General features: G+C 33.6%; 1 protein-coding gene across 6 annotated transcripts in view; it reads left to right on the top strand.

The window, feature by feature from the left end:
* The window catches only part of LOC140436553 (farnesol dehydrogenase-like), a 31,683-nt gene extending 11,737 nt beyond the window's left edge, over positions 1-19,946 (top strand). For 2 of the 6 annotated variants that reach the window (XM_072525463.1, XM_072525462.1), the window contains 5 exons: positions 8,921-8,992; positions 9,668-9,830; positions 15,209-15,670; positions 18,198-18,362; positions 19,811-19,946. In XM_072525463.1, the coding sequence (XP_072381564.1) occupies positions 9,735-9,830; positions 15,209-15,670; positions 18,198-18,362; positions 19,811-19,852 (765 nt within the window). In that variant the 5' untranslated portion in view covers positions 8,921-8,992; positions 9,668-9,734 and the 3' untranslated portion in view covers positions 19,853-19,946. Of the gene's footprint in view, positions 1-3,800; positions 3,921-8,920; positions 8,993-9,667; positions 9,831-15,208; positions 15,671-18,197; positions 18,363-19,810 lie in introns of those variants that run through there. The other 4 variants (XM_072525465.1, XM_072525466.1, XM_072525464.1 and 1 more) reach the window with 3 other exon arrangements.
* The last annotated feature ends 930 nt before the right edge of the window (positions 19,947-20,876 follow it).

The raw sequence follows: 20,876 nt of genomic DNA, 5'->3' as shown, positions 1-20,876 counted from the left end.
GTTTATGAGTTTCTCTAGGTCGCAACGTCAAGATATTGTTCATTTTCCCTTTTTTTTTAATTTTAGAAATAAAAAAAGGCGAATTTTTTGAATTTTAGAAAAATTTTTGTTAAAATTGGAGTAATTTAACAGGTTAAGTGCCATGAGAGGCCAACACGAACTCACACATAAAAGTTATATACGGCCGCGTGATGCCGACTTGGACTCACGCGCTAGGTCGTCAGAAAATGCTCTGTAGCTTAACAGCGGCTTCTCGAACTCATTTAAAATACACGGGGACATTTCGAGCCCGGCTAGAAAGTCTATACTTTGTCTCAAAGTGACTAGTCTGTACAGGGTAAGTTATGCAATGCTAACCTTATGGGAATTTCGCTAAGACGTTGCCAGTTTTATGCAGTGAACGATGGCGTTCTCTATTATCTATCTTTCAAAATAAACGGAATAAACCAGGAGTTCTCAACAAGTCCTCACGTACAATTTTATGTAATTTACAAATATTTTTTGCTAATAATTTTACATAATACTATGCATTATTTGTTTCTAATAGTAACTTATCAACTTTTATCTTTTATTAGTAGCAGGAGTATAATAAAAGTGCATTAAATAAACATTTGTTTCAGAGTTTAAATAATTCCGGTAATTTCTACCAACTGCCAAATTTAAAATGTTACTTATGTCCCTGCGGTGCTAATTACTTTCATAATGTGTAAGGAATTTGTAATTTTGGTTGATATCAACTGCAGATACTTTCTTCTAAGTTATTCAGTAATTAAGAAGCAATTAGAGTAATTCTTGTACAGAATATGTTTAAAAGCTTGATACATCCAGGGGTTTAATTAGCCTTTATTTACTGTTTTGTTATTGTTATTATTTGTTGGTGGCTGTTGTTGTGATTTGCTGTTGGCAATTATTGTTATTTTCTGTTGTTGGGTATTGTTATATTTGACGCCGAATTTTTACTGCAAAATGGAGGAAATTGTTCAATGAAAACGTGGAAAAGCTCTCAAACTTTCAGAGAAGCAAATACTAATGAATATTATTAATTATCATCTTAATCAGGATAACAACGATTCTGTATCAAGTGTAATTAGGAAAGTGTCAGAAATGAGTGGTGTTTGCGAAAAGACTCTGTTTTGCATACGACATTAATATTTATCACCTGCTGGATTAAAATCTACAAAGAGCAAGCCCAAGAAGCGGAAGGTTGGTAATTCTCGTGACAACAAGTACGATGAAGGTGTCAGGGGCCAAATTCGTAGAATAGTTCATCAATTTTTTCGTGACAACATACCACCAACAATAAACACCATATTAGCTGTTGTAAATGTCGAAGAAACTTTGCCCAACTTTTCACGGGTCACGCTACATCGCTTGCAGAGTGATATGGAATTTGTGTTTATAAAACATGGCAGAAATTCAATTTTGATTGAAAAACCAGAAATCATCTCATGGCGTCATCGTTATTTAAGCGCAATTCGTAAATACCGTGCAGAAGGATAAAACATAGTGTATTTGGATGAATCATGGGTAAATATCCGGCACTGTGTGAAAAAAGAATGGGTTGATAAATCAATTACATCTCATCGCGATGCTTTTGTTCGTGGTCTGACAATAGGATTAAAAGCTCCAACAACTCGTGGTGCACGGGTCGTTTTATTGCACGCAGGATCTACCAGTAGATTTGTTGATGGAGCAGAGCTCACGTTTTTGGCAAAGAAAAATACTCAGGACTACCACGACAAAATGGATGGACCGACCTTCGAAGATTGGTTCGAAAATAACTTGCTAAATGCTAAATTTGCCAGAAAAAACTGTTGTGGTAATAGACAATGCCTCCTATCACAGCAGAAAGTCAGAACAAATTCCCAAAAGTTTAATACTAAAAAAATATATTCAAGAATGGCTTCTGTCAAAGGATCTATTTTTTGAAGAAGACTACCTAAAATGCGAGTTACTTGATGTAGTCAAGGCCTTCAAAGCAAAATATGACAGGCACATAATAGAAGATATTGCCAAAAAGCACAATGTGAAGATTCTGAGGCTCCCACCCTATTACTGTGAACTCAATCCCATCGAAATGGTTTGAAGTGAAGTGAAACGGTATATAACTGGACGCAACGCGAATTTTAAAGAAGCTGAAACGCGAAATTTAATTATAGCAGCGTACCAGGTCATTACGCCAGAGAAATGGAAAAACTACGTAAACCACGTAATAGCAACAGAAAAAAAAATGTGGGAAATTGACAATTTGTTGGACGATATCGAACCAATAATTATAAACATAAATAACGGAGATAGTAATGACAGTGATGATAATAATAATGATGATAGTGAAGCAGAAACTAAATGTGACAGCGATTGACAGAAAAAAGAAATAAATCTTTATATTTTAGTTTTATTTTTATAAACAAATGATTTGTATCGCTAGCACATACTGTAGAATTAAAAACAAACTGCTTGTGTGACATAAATAAAAGGCATTTCTTAATTTCTATTTTATTTTAATTTAACTTAAGTATGTTGTAGCAAATATTATTTATGTTTGAGAACCATTGACAGAAGGAAGCTAGGCAGGGTCGTTAGTGGGCATTAGTACTTAAGCTACCCTCAACAGAAAAGATGGGTTAGGCTAAGTAGTAAGAAGTGACGTTTATTTTAATACAAGTTTGCAGAAATATGGCATCGATGTTGTGCATTTACCCTGTACAGACTAGTCACTTTGAGACAATCTATAGAAAGCATACTTGGCCTGTACTTCTGAGATGTCAACGAGGACTCACATGGCCCATAATATTTATAAGTAAAAATTGCGTAATTATATATAATTATATATATATATATATATATATATATATATATATATATTTATATATATATATATTTATATATATATATATATATATATATATATATATATATATATATATATATATTTATATATTCTTAGTAAGAACACATTTTAGGCAAAATAAGCTTTATTTTCATAAAACAAAACGTAATAACATTATATCAAAAAAACGGCCAAGGCAATAGAATTTTTTACAGCCATCACTTGTCAGTGAGGTGTTGATTGCTTTCCTCTGTGCTACTTGCCTTCATTTCTCTTCGACCATTTTTGCGTACACGTTGTACATCCTCTTCTGCCTGCACGATCAACATCGCTGAGTTTGTGACTATTTTCCATAATGACTGGTGTGACAATAAAATCTCCTAATAGGCCCCGAATTACCACTTCCTTCAATTTCGTAATCGTCATGCTTTCATTGGCAATGCTTTGATGCGCGATATAGGTATATTTAAAAAAAATCTTGGCTACGAAACATTAGAAATTGGATCCACACAAAAGGAAATGAATTAATTCATCAAGCCCAGAATAGAGAGAAATTTGCCATATTGATCGCCAACCTCAACAGAGAAGGCACTTAGGAGGAGGAGGTATCAGTCAAGAGCTCCATAGATAATTTTCTGTACCACTTTATTCCTTTGCGTAATGGCGAATTATAGCTTTTCATTTAATCTAATAAGTATCTGTAAGTCGCATCTCCAAAAATATGTCTTCTTTATTTACATTTACTTGTAAAATTCTACAGATCCGCAGCTAATAACCGTAAGGTGAATGCAACTTTGTGTTTAAACAAAAAAAATATTGTTGCGTTTATGTATATGATTTAAAAAATAAATATCAAACAGTACTTGTATCAATGTACATCCTGTATAAATAACATGTACACGTAAACACGAATGTCTATTAATTAATAGACTAGAAAGTATGTCCATTGGTTACCATTTTTAATACTATACAATTTTCCGTTGATTACCTAAATCATTAACGCTACTGTATAATCCCACAAATAGCCGAAAAATATCCACAACGCTTATTGCTCAGTGTAGTAGATCAGTGCATGAATATAAATAATTGGGTAAGTCTTATTTTTTAGACGATATTTTAGAACAAAGCAAGCAGAATAATTGGAGTCAATACAAATAAATAGAAAAATACCATAACATAGTGTCTTTGGTTTCATATAGTACCTATTATTGGCGCATACTACAGAGAAAAAAAGGTATTTCGCGTCACAAAGTTTAGCATATATCTAAAAGTTTTTAATGAATAAATGATAAAGACGTAATTAGATACAGCCAGATATGCATTGTTTTTTTATAAACGATGAGAAAAGCACAAAATTCATTATTTTACTGATATAATTTTCAAATTGTAGTACCTATAATATATATTTTTTAAATATGCGTTTTTGACGACCTATCCAGATCAACTTAAATTAAAAATAATTATAATATAAAAAATTAATTAATTAATTAATTATTATTAATGAATTAATTAGTTATAATAAAAAATAACGAAGTTAATGTTTATAACTATCAAAATGACTTTTTTTACATTATTTTTAACAACAATTTTAAAATAATTAATAATAAGAAACTTTTTGGATACTTAAAGTTCAAAACTTCATGAATTCAATCCACTTCAGTAAAATGTTTTAGGACCGTTTTTTGGGCTAGAGGAGTTGTTTAAATAATTAGTTTGTGGGATAAACAATTAACATTTTGCATAAGTTACTTAACCGATTAAGCTGAAATTTAGTACACATATTAACACCAATGATGTCCCCATTGTAAGAAATTTTTAGATATTTACAATTATTATTATTGCAATAGTTATAAACATTTATACTGGGTATTTCAAAAAGGTATGTCATAAATTTAATCATGCATTCTGGGGACAAACATAAATTTATTGAATCCAACTTACCTTAGTACAAAAGTGTACACAAAAAAGTTACAGCCCTTTAAAGATACAAAATAAAAATTGTTTTTTTGCATTATCTTCTAAACTACTTGATATTTCTGTTCTTTCTTTCTTGTTCTGAAAACATTTTTCATACAAAAGAAAAAACATAATCTAAGCACACAGAAAAATTTAAAGGGGGGTGTGCAGCCCTAAATCCCCCCAAACTTTTGAGTACGTCTAAATCAAATGAATTTTTTTGCCTCTTATCACTTTTTTCAAAAAACAGTTTTTATTGAGTTACGGCCCTTTTCATTAACCATCTTGTAGAAACCACATATTTTGCCTTATTGCAATATTCACTTCTTTCAAATACTCTTGTAAATCTTTTGCCAAGAACTGCAAATAATTATCACCATTTAAATTGTTGGGAAGAAATACTGGGCCTATTAGATTGCTTGATTGCTATCCACAATTCCTGCCCAAACATTAACTTTGAAAGTCCTTTGGTGATGAGTCGTTTTTTTGGCGTGAGGATTTTCGTCGGCCAGAATGTGCTCGTTATGATGGCTTGTTATTCCATTTCTACTGAAGGTATCCGCGTCGGTAAACAGACTATTTCTAATAAAATTAACATTTCGAGTATTTTCCATTAACAACTAATAGCAAAATTCAATCCTTTTAGGATAATATTCAACCAATAACTCTTGAACCGTTGTTAACTGATAGGGTTTAAGCAGCTGATCCTTCAAACGCCTCCAAACCCTTATGTAAGGAACATTTAGTTGAGCAGCTATTACCCTTGTACTTGTTCCAGGGACTTCTTCAATGATTTCTTAAATGTCTTTATCAGTTGCGTCCATTATTGGACGACCACTATTGCCAGCAACTTGCGGTTGGAATGTACCCGTTTCCCGTAAATGATGATCAATGGTCAGAAATAATCGTCTATCGGGTGTATTTCGATTGAGGTATTTTACTTCATAACGCCTTGCGGCTGCTGCACTATTTCCTTCACATTAACCTACGATATTCCCGATAGTTTATTGAAATCATAATTTTATCTGATCCAACTTACCCAAAGTGAAATGCATATCTGCCATTTCCTGAAATGTGTAGGCCATTGTAATATCAAAATTTTTAATATTAATCTTATTCACATAATAAATGATAGCTTCAAATTATTGACTATTTATTGATGGAACTGTTTGTAATTATTGTATCCGTAGAAACTAATTGTAATTTTATGGCCAGCAATAAAAAAACTAGTTCGAAAAAGTGATAAGAGGCAAAAAATTTTTAAAAATAATGTGTTAAATTAATGATGCCACAAAATTCATTTGATTTGAACGTATATATATATATATATATATATATATATATATATATATATATATATATTATATATATATTATATATATATATATTATATATATATATATATATATATATATATATATATATGTATATATATATATATATGTAAAAGATAAAATCTTTTAGCGAAAGCCGCTATCGCTTTATTAAATTAAATGGCCAAATATATGGCCTAGGAGGACAAATTCGTTGAACTTCCCGTGCTCGAATCGGTATCAATAAAGTGTTATGATCATTTCGGTCTATCCCAGCCTCATCAGACTCAGATTTGTATCAGCCCAAGTGTCTGATGAGGCTGGGATAGGCCGAAATGATCATAACACTTTATTGATACCGATTCGAGCTCGGGAAGTTCAACGAATTTGTCCTCAGGCCATATATTTGGCCATTTATATATATATATATATATATATATATATATATATATATATATATATATATATATATATATATATATATATATATATATAAGCGACGTTCCTACAGCCTCTACCGGTTCTCGCATTTCGACCGCCATCGTTTTCTGTCCATTATTCGTCTTCTTTGATGGCTCTATCTCTCATTATGTGCCGTACATTTTCTTCCCAGGCAACTGAAGTTCTTTCCCTTCTTCTTCTTCTTTGTTGTGGTATGTAATTTAAAAATTTCTTTGGCCATCTATCTTCATTCATTCGCTTCCCCGGACCATACCACACTAGTTGTCTCGTTTCAATTCTGTCTACGTTGGAATATACACTATTTGTCGTCCTTCTAATATATTCATTCCTGATATGACCTTTTTTCGATACACCATACGCTCTCCTTAGAAAATCCATTTCTACTACTTCTAATATGTTTCTATCTTTTTGCGTGATCTGCCAAACTTCTGCAATATAAGTCATAATAGGCTCTATCAAGGTTCGATAGATTGTCAATTTCGTTTCTTGTCTAATATCTTTAGATCATAGTAGAGAGTTTAGAATGTTTACCGCTTTTTTCCCCTGCTGCGTTCTGTTTTCAATGTCTCTTTTGGTAGTGCCTTCTTTAGATATTATAGATCCGAGATATTTATAATCATTGCAGGTTTTGTGTTTCTAATTTCTAACTCTGGATCTTCTTCATCATCTCCTATTTTAAGATACTCTGTCTTTGACATATTCATATTAAAGGAAATTTAAAAAAAAATTTTTTTAGTTTTTTAAACATGTAGTCCATGTCTTCCTCATCATTCGCTACGACTACCTGATTATCTGCGAAAAATAAAGTTGTTAGACATTTACCACCACCTATGTCTATTCCCATTCCGGATACTTGTTTCCTCCACTGCTCTAGCGATGATTGAATATATATTTCAAATAAGGTCGGAGATAAACAACATCCTTGTTTAAGCCCCTTTGTTATTGGAAATGAATCACACATAAAGTTTCCTTCTTTAACGACACTTCTTGCATTTTTGTATATATTTGCGATAACATCAACATACTCTCTACTGAGACCTACTTTCGTCAATGTTTGAAACAGTTTTTTCAAAGGTACCGTATCGTATGCCTTCTCTAAATCTACAAACAATAGGTGGGTAGATAGATTCCTTGCCTTCCGTTTTTCGATTACCTACTGCAGAACAAATATACCATCAGTGCACGATCTTCCTTGTTCTTCTATGTCTTCGTATTCTGATTCTATTCTCTTTTTTATTATTCGACCGTACAACCTCCCCACTGAGCTGATAACAGTTATTCCCATGTAATTAGAGAATTTGCGTTTATCCCCTTTCTTGAAAATTGAGCTGATGTATCCAACATTGCAATCATCAGGGATATTTTGTCCTTATAAACATTTGTTAAATAAAATGAAAAAGACAGAAAAGATTTCGAAACTATCTTACCGATTTGTTAAATAGTTGAACGAACATCTCATGTAATATTTTTGGTCCATACTTTACCAACTCAATTGGAATGTCCCCAGGTCCTGCTGCTTTACCGTTTTTCGATCTTTTGAGGCCATCGCTTAACTTTCCGGTTGTTATCTCAATTATTTGTGTATGTTCGGATATTTCTTCCATTTCGATCTCTTGGAATTTACCTCTATCCTCTGTCAGTAAGTCCTCATAATGGTGTTTCCACTGTTTTAGATCTATTAACTGTAAATTAGATTTTTCCGTTCCTTCCCTCCGGAGAGACTTTATCACCTTCCACGCTTGCCCAACTCTTGTTCCACCCATATAACTATCCACCTCTCACATCTTCGATCCCACATCCCATTTTTACTTTTCACTACTTCTCTTTTTACATCTCTTTTAATTTTTTATATAATTATCTTGTAATCTTCCTCCTTTCTCGTTGACATCCATTTCTGATAAGCAGTTTCCTTCTTGTTTACTAACATTTGCATATTCTCCGACCAACATTCTTGATTTTTTGTTTCATGTTTGTCTTTAGACCTCAAAGCTTCACTTGCAGCCTCATGGATGCATTTTTAAGTTGTTGTTATAATTCTTCCGCTGATATATTTTCTCGATCCACATTTTGTAATTTTGGGGCCAGTCGTAATTTGTAAAGAAATTTCGTTGAATCTTCTTTTAAGCTTTCTAGGTTATATTTAGAGGATGTTCCACGGTATGACCTTACGTCAGTTGTTTTCAGCTGGGAAGTTTCACGTTGGATTACATAGTAGATTATCGAGCCCAGATTCCTAGTAGGTTGTATCCATGTAAATTTGTGGATGTCTCTATGTTGAAAAAAGCCATTCATAAATTTTTCTTCCAAAAAGAGTATTATTTCCTCTAAAAAGTTTCTAATCTCTTTTTCTATTTTTTAGGACAGAAAAGCCTATCTTTCCATCCAGCAGGAAGATTTTTATAAGCGGCGTTGTTTTGTCCAGGAGATCCATGTAAGTACCCCTCTTTGATTCATTTTTGTAGTTATCCCATTCCAGTCCGCTTGTTTCATTCACTTATCTACGACCCAGCTCTCCAAAAAAAAAACCATCTCCACCTAAGTGATTTCTGTCCCCAATTTTCAACCCCTTATAATGATCCCAATGTGATAGTAAAAGTAGTAATCTTTTTTGCATCTTTTTTGGGGCCTCCAAATTGACATTCTCAGAAAAATTCAGCTTGTATAATTTTTAGGGGTTCAGTGCAATTTTCGTCTCAGACGACTGGAGTATTAGTAGTTTATTGTTTTATTTCTTTCTGGGTCTGTCATCAGCTAATTATAACTATTAATAATTTTTTCTATTTGTTTGATAATGTTTACCTTAAATTCGTTTAATGAAGATTCTAATTTATAATTTGCATTGATTTAAAACTATTCAGTGTATTTTTAGGTTTTGTTTTATGTAAGTTTAACTTAAGCGTTAAAAATAATGCAATCGGTTCTAAATTTACTAGCGAATATTCAGTTCAAATAATAATCTAATGCAAATATTTATTTTGATACTGCGTATCATTAACTTTAAAATTCAAACATGTGTATCTTATCCTTAAAACATTAATATTACCATAATTTTTACATAATTTACTATCTAGAAAATAAATTATAATAAAGAACTTCAATATTTTAGATAACATTTTATCGTCAAGGATTTAATATAAACGTTATTCGCTTGTCATCATTAATAGTAGCAGGAAATGGATAGATGGTTAGGAAAAGTAGCCCTGGTTACAGGGGCAAGTGCTGGTGTAGGGGCCGCTATATCAGAGACATTGGTTGATGCCGGTTTAAAGGTAAGTCGATTAAATTTAAAAATCATAAGAAAATTTTGCAAACTTTAATTAAAATGTTAGATAATATTTGGTAATATTACAAGCAATGTTGTTCCAGTTTCTGAGCAATATTATTTATTATCTTATTTATAATATTTTCGTTTTTTAGTCGAGTTAATGTATACTGACTTTCGGTCATAACTTGGCACCAAAACGTTTCAGCTCTCTCAGTGCGTACGACCTAGTATGAAGGTCCACGGCCACGTGCTTATGTAACCGATTAGATTTTGTGTTTGTCACTGTCAATGCCACGTTATTAGACAAGAGTTTTTTATTACATTGGCATGCCAACTCGCATTCTTTGTTCTTTTTCGTTAGTAGCCTTTTACATTTAGTGGAAGGATCTTTATCACTGTTGCGTGATTTTTATTATGCGATTTATAAATATTATTTTCTCTCATTTGTCGAATCTGCTTATTTAGTTGATATTTTCATGTTGTGTTGACAACTGATTTCAGTTCTTCCCTACTTCTGTTCTATTCTCTTTTTTTTTTCTCTCACTCACTATATTTACTGTGATTTTTCCTGATATTTCGAATCACAAGATGCCGACTGGCACAAGCCTGAGACCCAAAAATCAGAATATACTTTTCCGAAGGTTTTTGGTGCGCTGAATGCGAATCAAAGCTCCAAATTGCCAAATTTATGGGTAGGGTTTATTGACCACGTGACCTTCTCATTGGTCATTTAGGTCATGTGGTCGATAAACCTGGCAAATTAGGAAGAGATGCAGTGACTGCTTTGCGTCAGTTTTCTTTGTCGCACCGGTAGAACCATCGTGTATTGCAGTTATCAGTATATTTGTATTATATGTCTATGGGTTTTTGGCTCTATGACATAATCATAGACATATAATGTTAGATAGACTGATCGTTGCAATATCAGCCCGTTCCCCCAGTGCGACAGAGAAAACTGATGCAAAGCAGTCCCTGGATCTCTTTCTAATTTGCCAGGTTTATCTACCACGTGAATTAAATGACCAATGACAAGTGATCGATAAAACCGACCCATTAGACAGAGATGTAGAGACTGCTTTGTCAGTTTTCTCTGTCGCACTGGGGGAACACGACTGTACTGTAGCAGTCAGTCTATCTTGTATTATATGTCTATGCGCATAACCATAGACATCGCATAACACCTTAAAGTATAAGTTTTTTTTTTCAAATGCGATTCGGTTTGCAGAAATATCTTTTTTTTTTCGCTGAAATATTGAGTTTTGTTTTCATTTTTTTTTTAATTTCTTCGACCTTGCAATCCATTAAGATAACAGACATGATAAAATCGATGAGTGTTTGATAAAAAATACAAAAGTTATAAATAAAAATAATTATGTCCTAGATCTTAATCGAGTTAAACAAACTAGCCACCCATCCCATAGTCCAAATTCAATAGGATTGTCAGGGTATCTTTTTAAAATGATAGACTCTGGAGGGGCCCGAAACGAGAGACGAGTGTAGTTCAATGGTGGCGTGTACATTTTTAAGATAAGGGAAATCATTGTGAGGACTAATTATTCGAAAAGAATCATTTACATTAGGCTTCTTTAAACGTACTGATATTGGAATAATGATCTATTTAAATATGTCGACACACTAATGTAAACTTTAATTTTGAGAAACAGATTTACCATAATAATATTAAAGTTATTAGGTACGTACTTACAATACTATAACCTCGTAGGACGAAGGATCTCACAGGTACTTTCCAAATGACAAAACAACAACAGCAATAAAAAAACAAATTCACTAGAACTATATTAGTTATTATTTAAAATAAATCTGTTTATGCTGATTCACTTCCAGGTGTTAATTCACCATCACTACTTTCTTCTAATGTTCTAACATTCACAATAATACGATGGAGTTCTTAATACGCTGATGCCATGTTCACATGCCATTTCGTCTACTGCAAATCTGATTATTCGGATTCATCAAAATTTATATTTTTGCTTCCTAGTCAATGTACTATATCTGCCTTTTAAGATGCAGAAGTAGGTATTTTTTCAATACTACGGCTATGATAAGGTGCATTGTTAATTATAATTACCGATCCAGGTTCTAATTTTCCTCTACATTGACTCTACAAGAGTCAGTATAGAGGAAAACCACTTTTCAAACACATCCGAATTCATATCCTTATGATAATCGCTCGTTTTGATTGAGATAGACACATTTAAACGACCTTGTAAAAAATCTGAATCATTTCCTTATGCGTAATAATGAGGAGTCTCCCTTTGACCAAAGGTGCTTTTAAGCCAGTTGTAAGTCGCTCATTAAAAGCCTTTAGGGAACTTTTAATATTGTCTTGCCGTACTTTGGATTTCGTATGACGCTCATTCAATCATGTTTCGTCTATATAATAAATTTTTTTTCCAAGACCTCTAAAATCACGAATTTTTTATACATATTCTCTCCGCCATATCACTATTCTTTCTCTCAATTAACAAACTTTATTTATTTAAAGTATCATCTGCGTCTGCATTATTTTCTCGTTGAATAGCCTTTAACGTGGGCCTTTCGTCCCTAAAATAAAATCCATGAAATTTTCGTCGGATTATAGGTACTTTTAGTAATATTGTCCAATACAGTTTTTGTACGTCGTTTATGAATAGGTTTTAAAGTGATTACCTTGAATTGTTTGGAAAACCGTACGAGCCGATACTTTCGTTAAATCGCCACACAATGCCACAACGTCCTCTATAGACATATCTTGATTTATTCTGCGTAATCTCTTATAAACCAATTTAATCATTTGTTTTTCTTTCACAGAGAACCATCTCTTTTTATCCGGTTTATGAACAGATATGTACTGCACGTTGCTTTTGATGCCATGTTACCTGACTGTGTGCTCGTGAAACACTTTTGATCACCTGATTTTAATATTTATTTCCACTATTTGTCGGAGTTTTAACAATGTTGCCGTATTGGAACAAGAATATTACTTTCGAAAAAGATAACAATGTTCGCCTGTTCGCTCTTGGCCTTCAGGTATAGCTCAACGACACTAAGAAGCTGCACGAAGTACTAAATAATAAATTTTGCAACAAGACGAGTCTACTTTATCCAGGTCGGATTTACATCAAATGTATCCAACAAAAATGATAATTGAGAAGTAAATTTGTGTGCTAAAAAATAAATAAATATATAGCCGCTTACTAGCAAGTGTTTACGAACTACAAAATGTCTGCCCTGACAATCCTATTGAATTTGATTATAACCCTTCTAACCCCTAAAAATCATAAGCAAGCTAGCGCATCAAGCACCTAACCCTGAAAACAACCAAGTAATTCGCTTATTTTTCGTAAAAGAACTTAATCCTTACAACATGTGACCCGACCGACCTTTCCACCTACACCCTAACTCACTTTTCCCTAGAAATCACCTTTAAAATACGACCCCCACCAAAACACCTGGAGGTTAGCCCACTAAAGCCTAGGTTCCCACACTCCAAGAACATAAACCCAAGCCTGCAATTTTGAGCCTAATAACTTCCATCACTTTTCACATCACAAATTTCCAAGCTCTCACAACCCAAGTCTATAAACCTAGAGCATACAATTTTAATAATATGAACTCCAATCTTTCATATCACAAGCCATCGAAACCCATACGTCAAATCCACAAATGTGAAGATTGCAAATGATGGTTTTTTCATCACCCCAACGGAAAAATTTTTTAAATTAACGATAAAGTTTAAAAATAAAACGATTAATTTTTATTACCAACACAACAAATTTGACAATTCTCTGCTAGCTACTGGGATGCGCGTAGCGTTCACCCTTGCCAAATTAGGAATTAAGCCGGAAATACACATGTCTGTTACTAGCACAATGGCATACCAGTAACTAGCAAGCACCAGCTACTATCCCCAAACTGGCAAGTGTGTACGTTAACTGGCAAGCTAGTTTCTGGCATGCTAGCTAATCCCCAAGAATTTGATTTTTCTTGCTAGTAGCGTGCTGTAAGGTGCAAGGCGCATGCGTGGGGAGTGTCACTGGCATATGTGAACGCGCGCTACCGCTACGGACATGTCAGTAGCTAGCAGGGAATTGTCAGATTTGTTATGTTATATATTTGTTATGTTATGTTAAAATATATTATATATTAATCGTTTTATTTTTAAACTTGTTTAATTAAAAAAATGTTTCGTTGGGATGAGGAAAAAACCGTCAAATTTATTGCTATACATAGTGAATTGGAGTGTCTTTGGAATTCTAAATCATCTCTATATAAAAATAAAATAGCCCGTGACAATGCTTACACACCCAAATCCCAAATTTTTCTCTTTTTTGAGTTCCGCTTCAAATTCAGTACTAAATTTCTAACAATATCCGTGGTCATTTGCAATATTTGGTTGTTTAATTCATTCCGAATAACTTATTAATTACAAAACAAGTACTTATTTATAAAAACTATTTATAAAAGCAAAAATAAAAACGACTCGATTGTTTACTAGCACTGGCATGTGTAAAAATCTACCCTGCTTTTTAGCCTTGCCAGTATAGGCAAGGGAGCTACTGGCATGCCAATTACTAGCAAATGTGTTTATTGCTTGCCAGTTACTGGAATATGCCAGCAACTGGCATGTTAGCTACTTTTCCAATTTACTGGCATGTGTGTACCCGGCTTTAGCATGCCAGTTAACGTACAAACTTGCGAGTTTGGGAACAGTAGCTGGTGCTTGCTAGGTACTGGTATGCCATTGTGCTAGTAACAGGCATGTGTATTTCCGGCTTTAGAGAGAAATTTTTATTTTCGCATAGTTTTATCTATTTGTCAATAGAATTTAATGGATCTGCCTACTACCAGTCAATGCATTGCATTTGCATTTAATACATCCCGAGTTAAATTATTGTTTTAAATTATTAAACCTTAGCGGTTTGCAAACATTTTATGCTCTGTACCTGCCACTGGGTACAGTTGGCTAGTGATGAGTTTGCAAATCTCTCCGGATCTATTTTAAAATCGCTGGTTTTATCACGGTGATGAGTTTGTACTATCTACGAGGGCATTTATGCTCATTGGTGATGAGTTTACGTGTACCCATTGGAATAAGATTTTATGAGTTTGGGATTTTTGAATTTAGATTGACGACTGACGACTTTATTTATAAATATAAATGACGCCTAGCAATAATTTCGTGTAATAATAATAGGTGGCGCAATAATCTCTCCGCAACTCTATCTCTTTCGGCTCTTTCTCAACGCACCATATAAGAAATATTAAATCAATATTCATCTTTTGAATAAAGAATACATTAATTTTCTTTAACCTGAATATTTCGATTCTGATTTTTAAAATTTTTCTTATTTCAATTATTAATGTAACAATATTTTTAAGGTTGTCGGTGTTGCAAGACGTGCCAACGTTTTAGATGAAGTAGCTAAGAAGTTATCTTCAAAGAAGGGAAAATTTTTTCCTTATACTGGCGATGTCTCCAAAGAAGAAGACATTGTAAAAGCATTTTCCTGGACCAAAGAGAATGTCGGACCTGTCAGTATTCTTATAAATAATGCGGCTGTTTTACTTCTAGATGATTTAAGTTCAATTTCAACGAAAAATTTAAAACAAGAATTTGATATAAACGTAATTTCGGTTTGCATTGCAAGTAGAGAAGCTATAAAGCAAATGAAGGAAAATAACATCCAAGGGCATATTATTAACATCAACAGTATTGCAGGTCATAGAGTAGTTAATTTTCCAAAGCTTAATGTATATTCCGCAACCAAACATGCTATAAGTGCACTTACTGAAACTCTACGTCTAGAGCAAGGAACGCAAAAAACCAACATTAAAGTAACGGTGAGTTGTTTAATTAGTATTTTTAATTAGTAATAAAAACAGCAAACAATATTACAATAGTTGATGATTTTAACTGAATCAGAGAACTATTCAAAAGCTCAGTACTACTTGAACTGTCAACTTCCTGCTGATATACATTTTCTGACGTTCCAGACCTAACGAGACATTTCGGGATATTTCGATGACATCTAGAACATTCTAAATTTTTAATACTTTTTACATATTAACGGGTCGGTTATTGACTATTCTAGGTAGCAGGAATAGAGGAATCAAAGTATCCCAATCTTTTTGATTATCATCAACGAACATTAAAAGGTATCGACAAAAGCTTCCTGCACAATCATTCAGCATTGCCAAATCGTCTCCAAATTCTTGTACGTCTTGTATTTGGTGCCAATCCAAATCGGGACTCATCTGTGGACAAAGTAGAGGCTCACCCACGTCTAACCCAATTTGCGTGTTCTTGTGCCCACTGAAATTGATGAGCGCGATTTCCTCTGAATAACACAGGCACTCTCACAGGTTTTCGAACATTTAACCCTACTTCATGCAGTCTATTTCTAATAGTTTGGTTGGTTCTTCTTGTACGGCTTGTATGATGTTCACCAACATCACCAGTTTCTTGACACTTTAACCACAAACGATTAATGACACTTCTCTTCGTGTGGAGGACCTAAACAACGTCTGTTTGACTTCTGACATCTTGATGCATCCCGATAGTACAGCAATGCGAACGAGATTCCTTTTGTCATCTCAAGGTCTTTGGCAACACAGTGGGCTAGAGAGACGTTATGCGGAACACTAAAAAGATCCTGCTGAACTTCTGTTGTCACGCCGAATCTAGCACTCTTTCTCTCTGCGTAATTTGACATAAATTCATTAAAGCTTGGTCGCCGGTCATCTTTGGTCTCATGTTGAAGGGTTCGGACTTCTTCTGTTCCATTTGAGCCAGCATAAGGTGCAAGACGATTTATGTGAACTACTTTTGGTTTACCTTTCGGCAACTTCTTAATTCGGTATATTACGTCATTTATTCTCTTTTTAATTTCATACGGACCTTCCCATTGCCTTTGCAGTTTAGGAGACAAGCCTCGACGACGTTGTAGATTATAAAGCCAAACAAGGTCACCTACTTCAAAGCTTTAATTCTTGCATCGAGAATCATATTGATCATTCATTCTGTCACTGGCTAACTGGATGTGTCGTCGAGCAAGTTCATGAATGTTGTTCATTGTTAACTTCAGGGGGTCCACATATTATTCGCTTGCAACATGTTCTTCAGAAGGTCTGCAGTCAGACTCTAGGTCGCAGGGCAAACGAACTTCACGACCTAACATCAGGCAGGTTGGAATCTGGCCTGTAGTTTCATTCACGGCCGAGCGGTAGGCCATTAGGAATAAATAAATGTGCTGGTCCCAATCTCTTTGATGTTCGGATACAACTTTGGACAGATGTTTACCCATCGTTCGATTTATCGTCTCGATAATTTTACTGTAGAGTAAAATTTTAACGTTTAATTTTTACTCTGCTTGTTAAAATTTTACCCTCTGATTCGGAATAAGTACCACATTGGAAATGTTTATCTAGCCTATATAAAAAAAGATATTTAGGTAGGTACATGTTTAGTTCCTCCTCTGAGTTGTGGAAATGACCAATAGTACAACCATTTGTTGGAGGGGGAAGTGTTGCATTTAAAATAGTAGTTACTTTATAATTTAAGTAATTATTATGATACAAACATATTTATTTTTCAATATTTAAATTCTCCTAAAATACTTTTCTTATGTTCATTTAAAATTCCAGTAAATTAAATAAAATAAATTAATTTTACAATCAAAATTGTAACTATAATTATTTATTACAAATAAATTAAGCAGTTTAAATGAAATATAATTATAAAATCCATGAAAAAAATTTAAAATTTACATAACTCATTCGCATTCTTGACAATGTAGGAGGAACTTATAATTTTACGTAAAAATTCAACGTTAACCAAAATTTAATCGTCACACAAGGTCATATGATACAAGAGTATAGTTTCGCTATTTTTCGTTCTTTTGCGTTTAAAAATCGGTTGCCTGTAAAGTCGGTTTTACGGGCGAAGATTTTACGTGACAACGTCTTTTTCTCGGTAGAATATTTATTGATATGAATATTATTAAATTGCACAATAGGAACAAGGAATTGAATGAAAATAAGAATTGCACAAATTTTAACTATAGAAATATATTTTGTTTACTAAAACATTGTACATGTAAACTTAAACTTAACTAATTTCTATTTGAGTGATTTTGTTGAGGATAGGACGATGATAGGAGAAAGACCGATCATGTTTGAGTGGGAGAGAGACGCAAGGTATTCGCCGGTCCGGCGGGCCTCTCTCTCGTTCGGTGACTCATCGTAACAGACGTGAGCGGGCGTTACACTTTTTCATGAGTGACTCCGAGCCACAACCTAATTTAAGACGTTGTCACGTCAAAAATATTTTAATTTCTTTATGCAAAAATAACCCCACTTTATTTTTTAGAGTATTAGCCCAGGGGCAATTGTAACTGACATGATGAAAAATGTTTCAAAAGAGTTGGGTATGCCAGTTGAGAACATTGAGCAGATTGAAAAAGTAGCAGCTCTGTGTGCCAAGGATGTAGCCGATTCGGTCCATTACGTGCTATCTACTCCTCCTCATGTCAATGTAAGTAAAGATTTAATTATTTGAATGCAGTAGTTATACAGTTCTTGTTTTAATATCGATTATAGGGAATTTGCGTTTTTCACTGCATATTTACTTGTCTTAACTCATGGACCTTTCTACACAATAATACCTACTTTAGCATCATTAGCAGCATTAATTTAGCAGCATTGTTATTAGTTATATTAATTCCATTGGAAAACTAGTAGAACGATTTTTGGGATTCTTCGACGTTAGTTCGAGTCGGAATGCAGAAACTTTGTTCCATCGAATTGTGTTATAAATCTAAACTCATTGGCTAGTGTTTTAATGAAGAAAGTTTAACGTAAGGGCATCTTAATGTTCATCGCGAAAATAAAAGAAGTTGTGTCGTGGCCAACATAGTGGAGAAGAATTCAGAAAATTAGTAATTAGCATCAAACTGCAAGGAATGGGTTAGAATGGAATAATAGGCTTAGAAAGGTGGAGCTCATCTGGGAACATAGCAATAATCATATTGATGATAACCTCACTGTTTCAGTGATCATTAACATTTCCATGACCTCACACATAAAGAGGTATGAGCAGATATCTGTTTCTAAAAAAATATTGATTTAAGTATTGAGGAGGTTGGTATGTCACAATGTTAAAATTTATATACTTTTTAGGTACAGTTATCTTTACTATTTAAAAACAAATCTTCAACTTATGATCTACGTGAAACTGTAAACTTTCTACTTTAATGATACCTAGCTAAAATTTCCAAAGAAAGCAGTAAATTTTTCATAACTGTACTTAAATAAATCCATGTCATAACTTTAACAAAAAGCTTTATTTTAAGCAAAAGTTCATTATCCATACTGCCGTAATTTTTAAATTAACTGTACCTAAAGATAAAATTACAATTAAAATCTGCGATCTAGGGATTTTGTTAATATTACCGTAACAAGTTGTCATTTTGGAAGTTAGAAATTAGTTCGGCTGTCACAATAGATGGGAAAATTAGTTCTCGTGTCGCTTAGTAGAGGGCAGCAGTGATGTATTATATGTATTATATCTTTTTCTGTTCCCGTTTCATATCTTGCCGGAATTCTTAATCACAACCAATCCCGCAGTAAAAACCGATTGTTGTTTGCCGGGGTTTCTTGTAGTTCGTAGTTTCACCTACATACCACAACCATCGACGTTTTGGGCTTTACAAAAAATTGTGGTCAAATTTTTATTCATCCCTACACTTAAATGCAGCCCAAAACGTGGTTAAATACACAAAATGGTGATTAATTCGTCCAGATAGAAGTTAAAGGTTAAAATGTGGTATCAACTTAAATGATATTACATTATACGTCAAAGTCATATTGTTATTTTCTTTTTCTTCAATTTTTGGTGTTGGGGATAAGATATAATAGAGTTGTTTGGCATTCGTCATCTTATTTATCTATAAACAATTAAAATTTATAATTTATTTGTTTCAGATTTCGGAGTTAACCATTCAAGTGGTAGGCGAGACAGCATAATTCGAAGTTTTGAAGATGATACAATAAGTTTACTTTCTTTTTAACTCTCTATTGCATTTTCACAAATATATAATTTATATACCTAATAGTAAAATTATTTTATTACAAATTTCCCAACAAAACTTAACGAATGCATTGGGACAGGAAGAAAAGAAGCCAATAAGAAATTTTGTCCTAATCAGACTAGAAAAGAGGAAAAACTGAATTTACAAGAAGAACGATGAAAACTAATACGTAAATACATAAAAATCTGGCCTTTCTATGATTTTCAAAGCAAACAGACGATGAGTAAAGCGACATGGTAATAAAAAATTGCATTCCACGTCATAGCGATCCCTCTGAGTAAGAACCTTGGTCGAGAATCTGAATTTTGGATTCGAAAAAGAAATCTTCGGATTTTTTACTTTTTGCTTTATTTTTAGATGTCGCTGTATACGTTAATTATTACTTCCTTTGACGGAAAAGATTTGATTTCACGTTTTGGCGCTTTACTGATGCGCTCTGATGAGTCCTAAAAGGACGAAATACGTATAAGTGAATTTTAGAACCACTATGCGTGAAATTAAATATTAACTGTCTTTGCGTCGAGCTTTCGACATCCTCTTCGATGTCTTCTTCAGGGTTTCCAAACTCTCAGTCTCCCGAGTCCCCAGACACTGCTACACTGATCACTAGTCAATGCATTACTGGTGCAGGACGATTCATTTATACCGTCGATGGTGACGTTTTTTGGGTGGAGGTTTTACGAGGGGTTAGCGTAAGGATTTGGCGCGAACATTTCTGACAGTAGGATTTTGATTGACGGGTGGAGCGGATGATATTTCTTTTATGAAAGATCTTCAAGTCGAAGGTACCCGTATCCGTCATCTCTTTTATTGAAATCTTCTTTTATCAATAAAAGAGAATTTATTAATTTTTATTTTCCATTGTTCCAGCCAGTTTTCAAGCTCATCTCTTGGAGTTGTTGGGTAGTATGTTGTGAGTGCTGCAAATGTGCCAATTGTTACGTTAGTTGGTAGATCAG

This window comes from Diabrotica undecimpunctata, chromosome 3 (assembly GCF_040954645.1).
Source record: "Diabrotica undecimpunctata isolate CICGRU chromosome 3, icDiaUnde3, whole genome shotgun sequence".
Lineage (NCBI taxonomy): Eukaryota > Metazoa > Arthropoda > Insecta > Coleoptera > Chrysomelidae > Diabrotica > Diabrotica undecimpunctata.
Note: the sequence above shows the minus strand (reverse complement) of the source record. Positions and strands in the feature narration are given on the sequence as shown.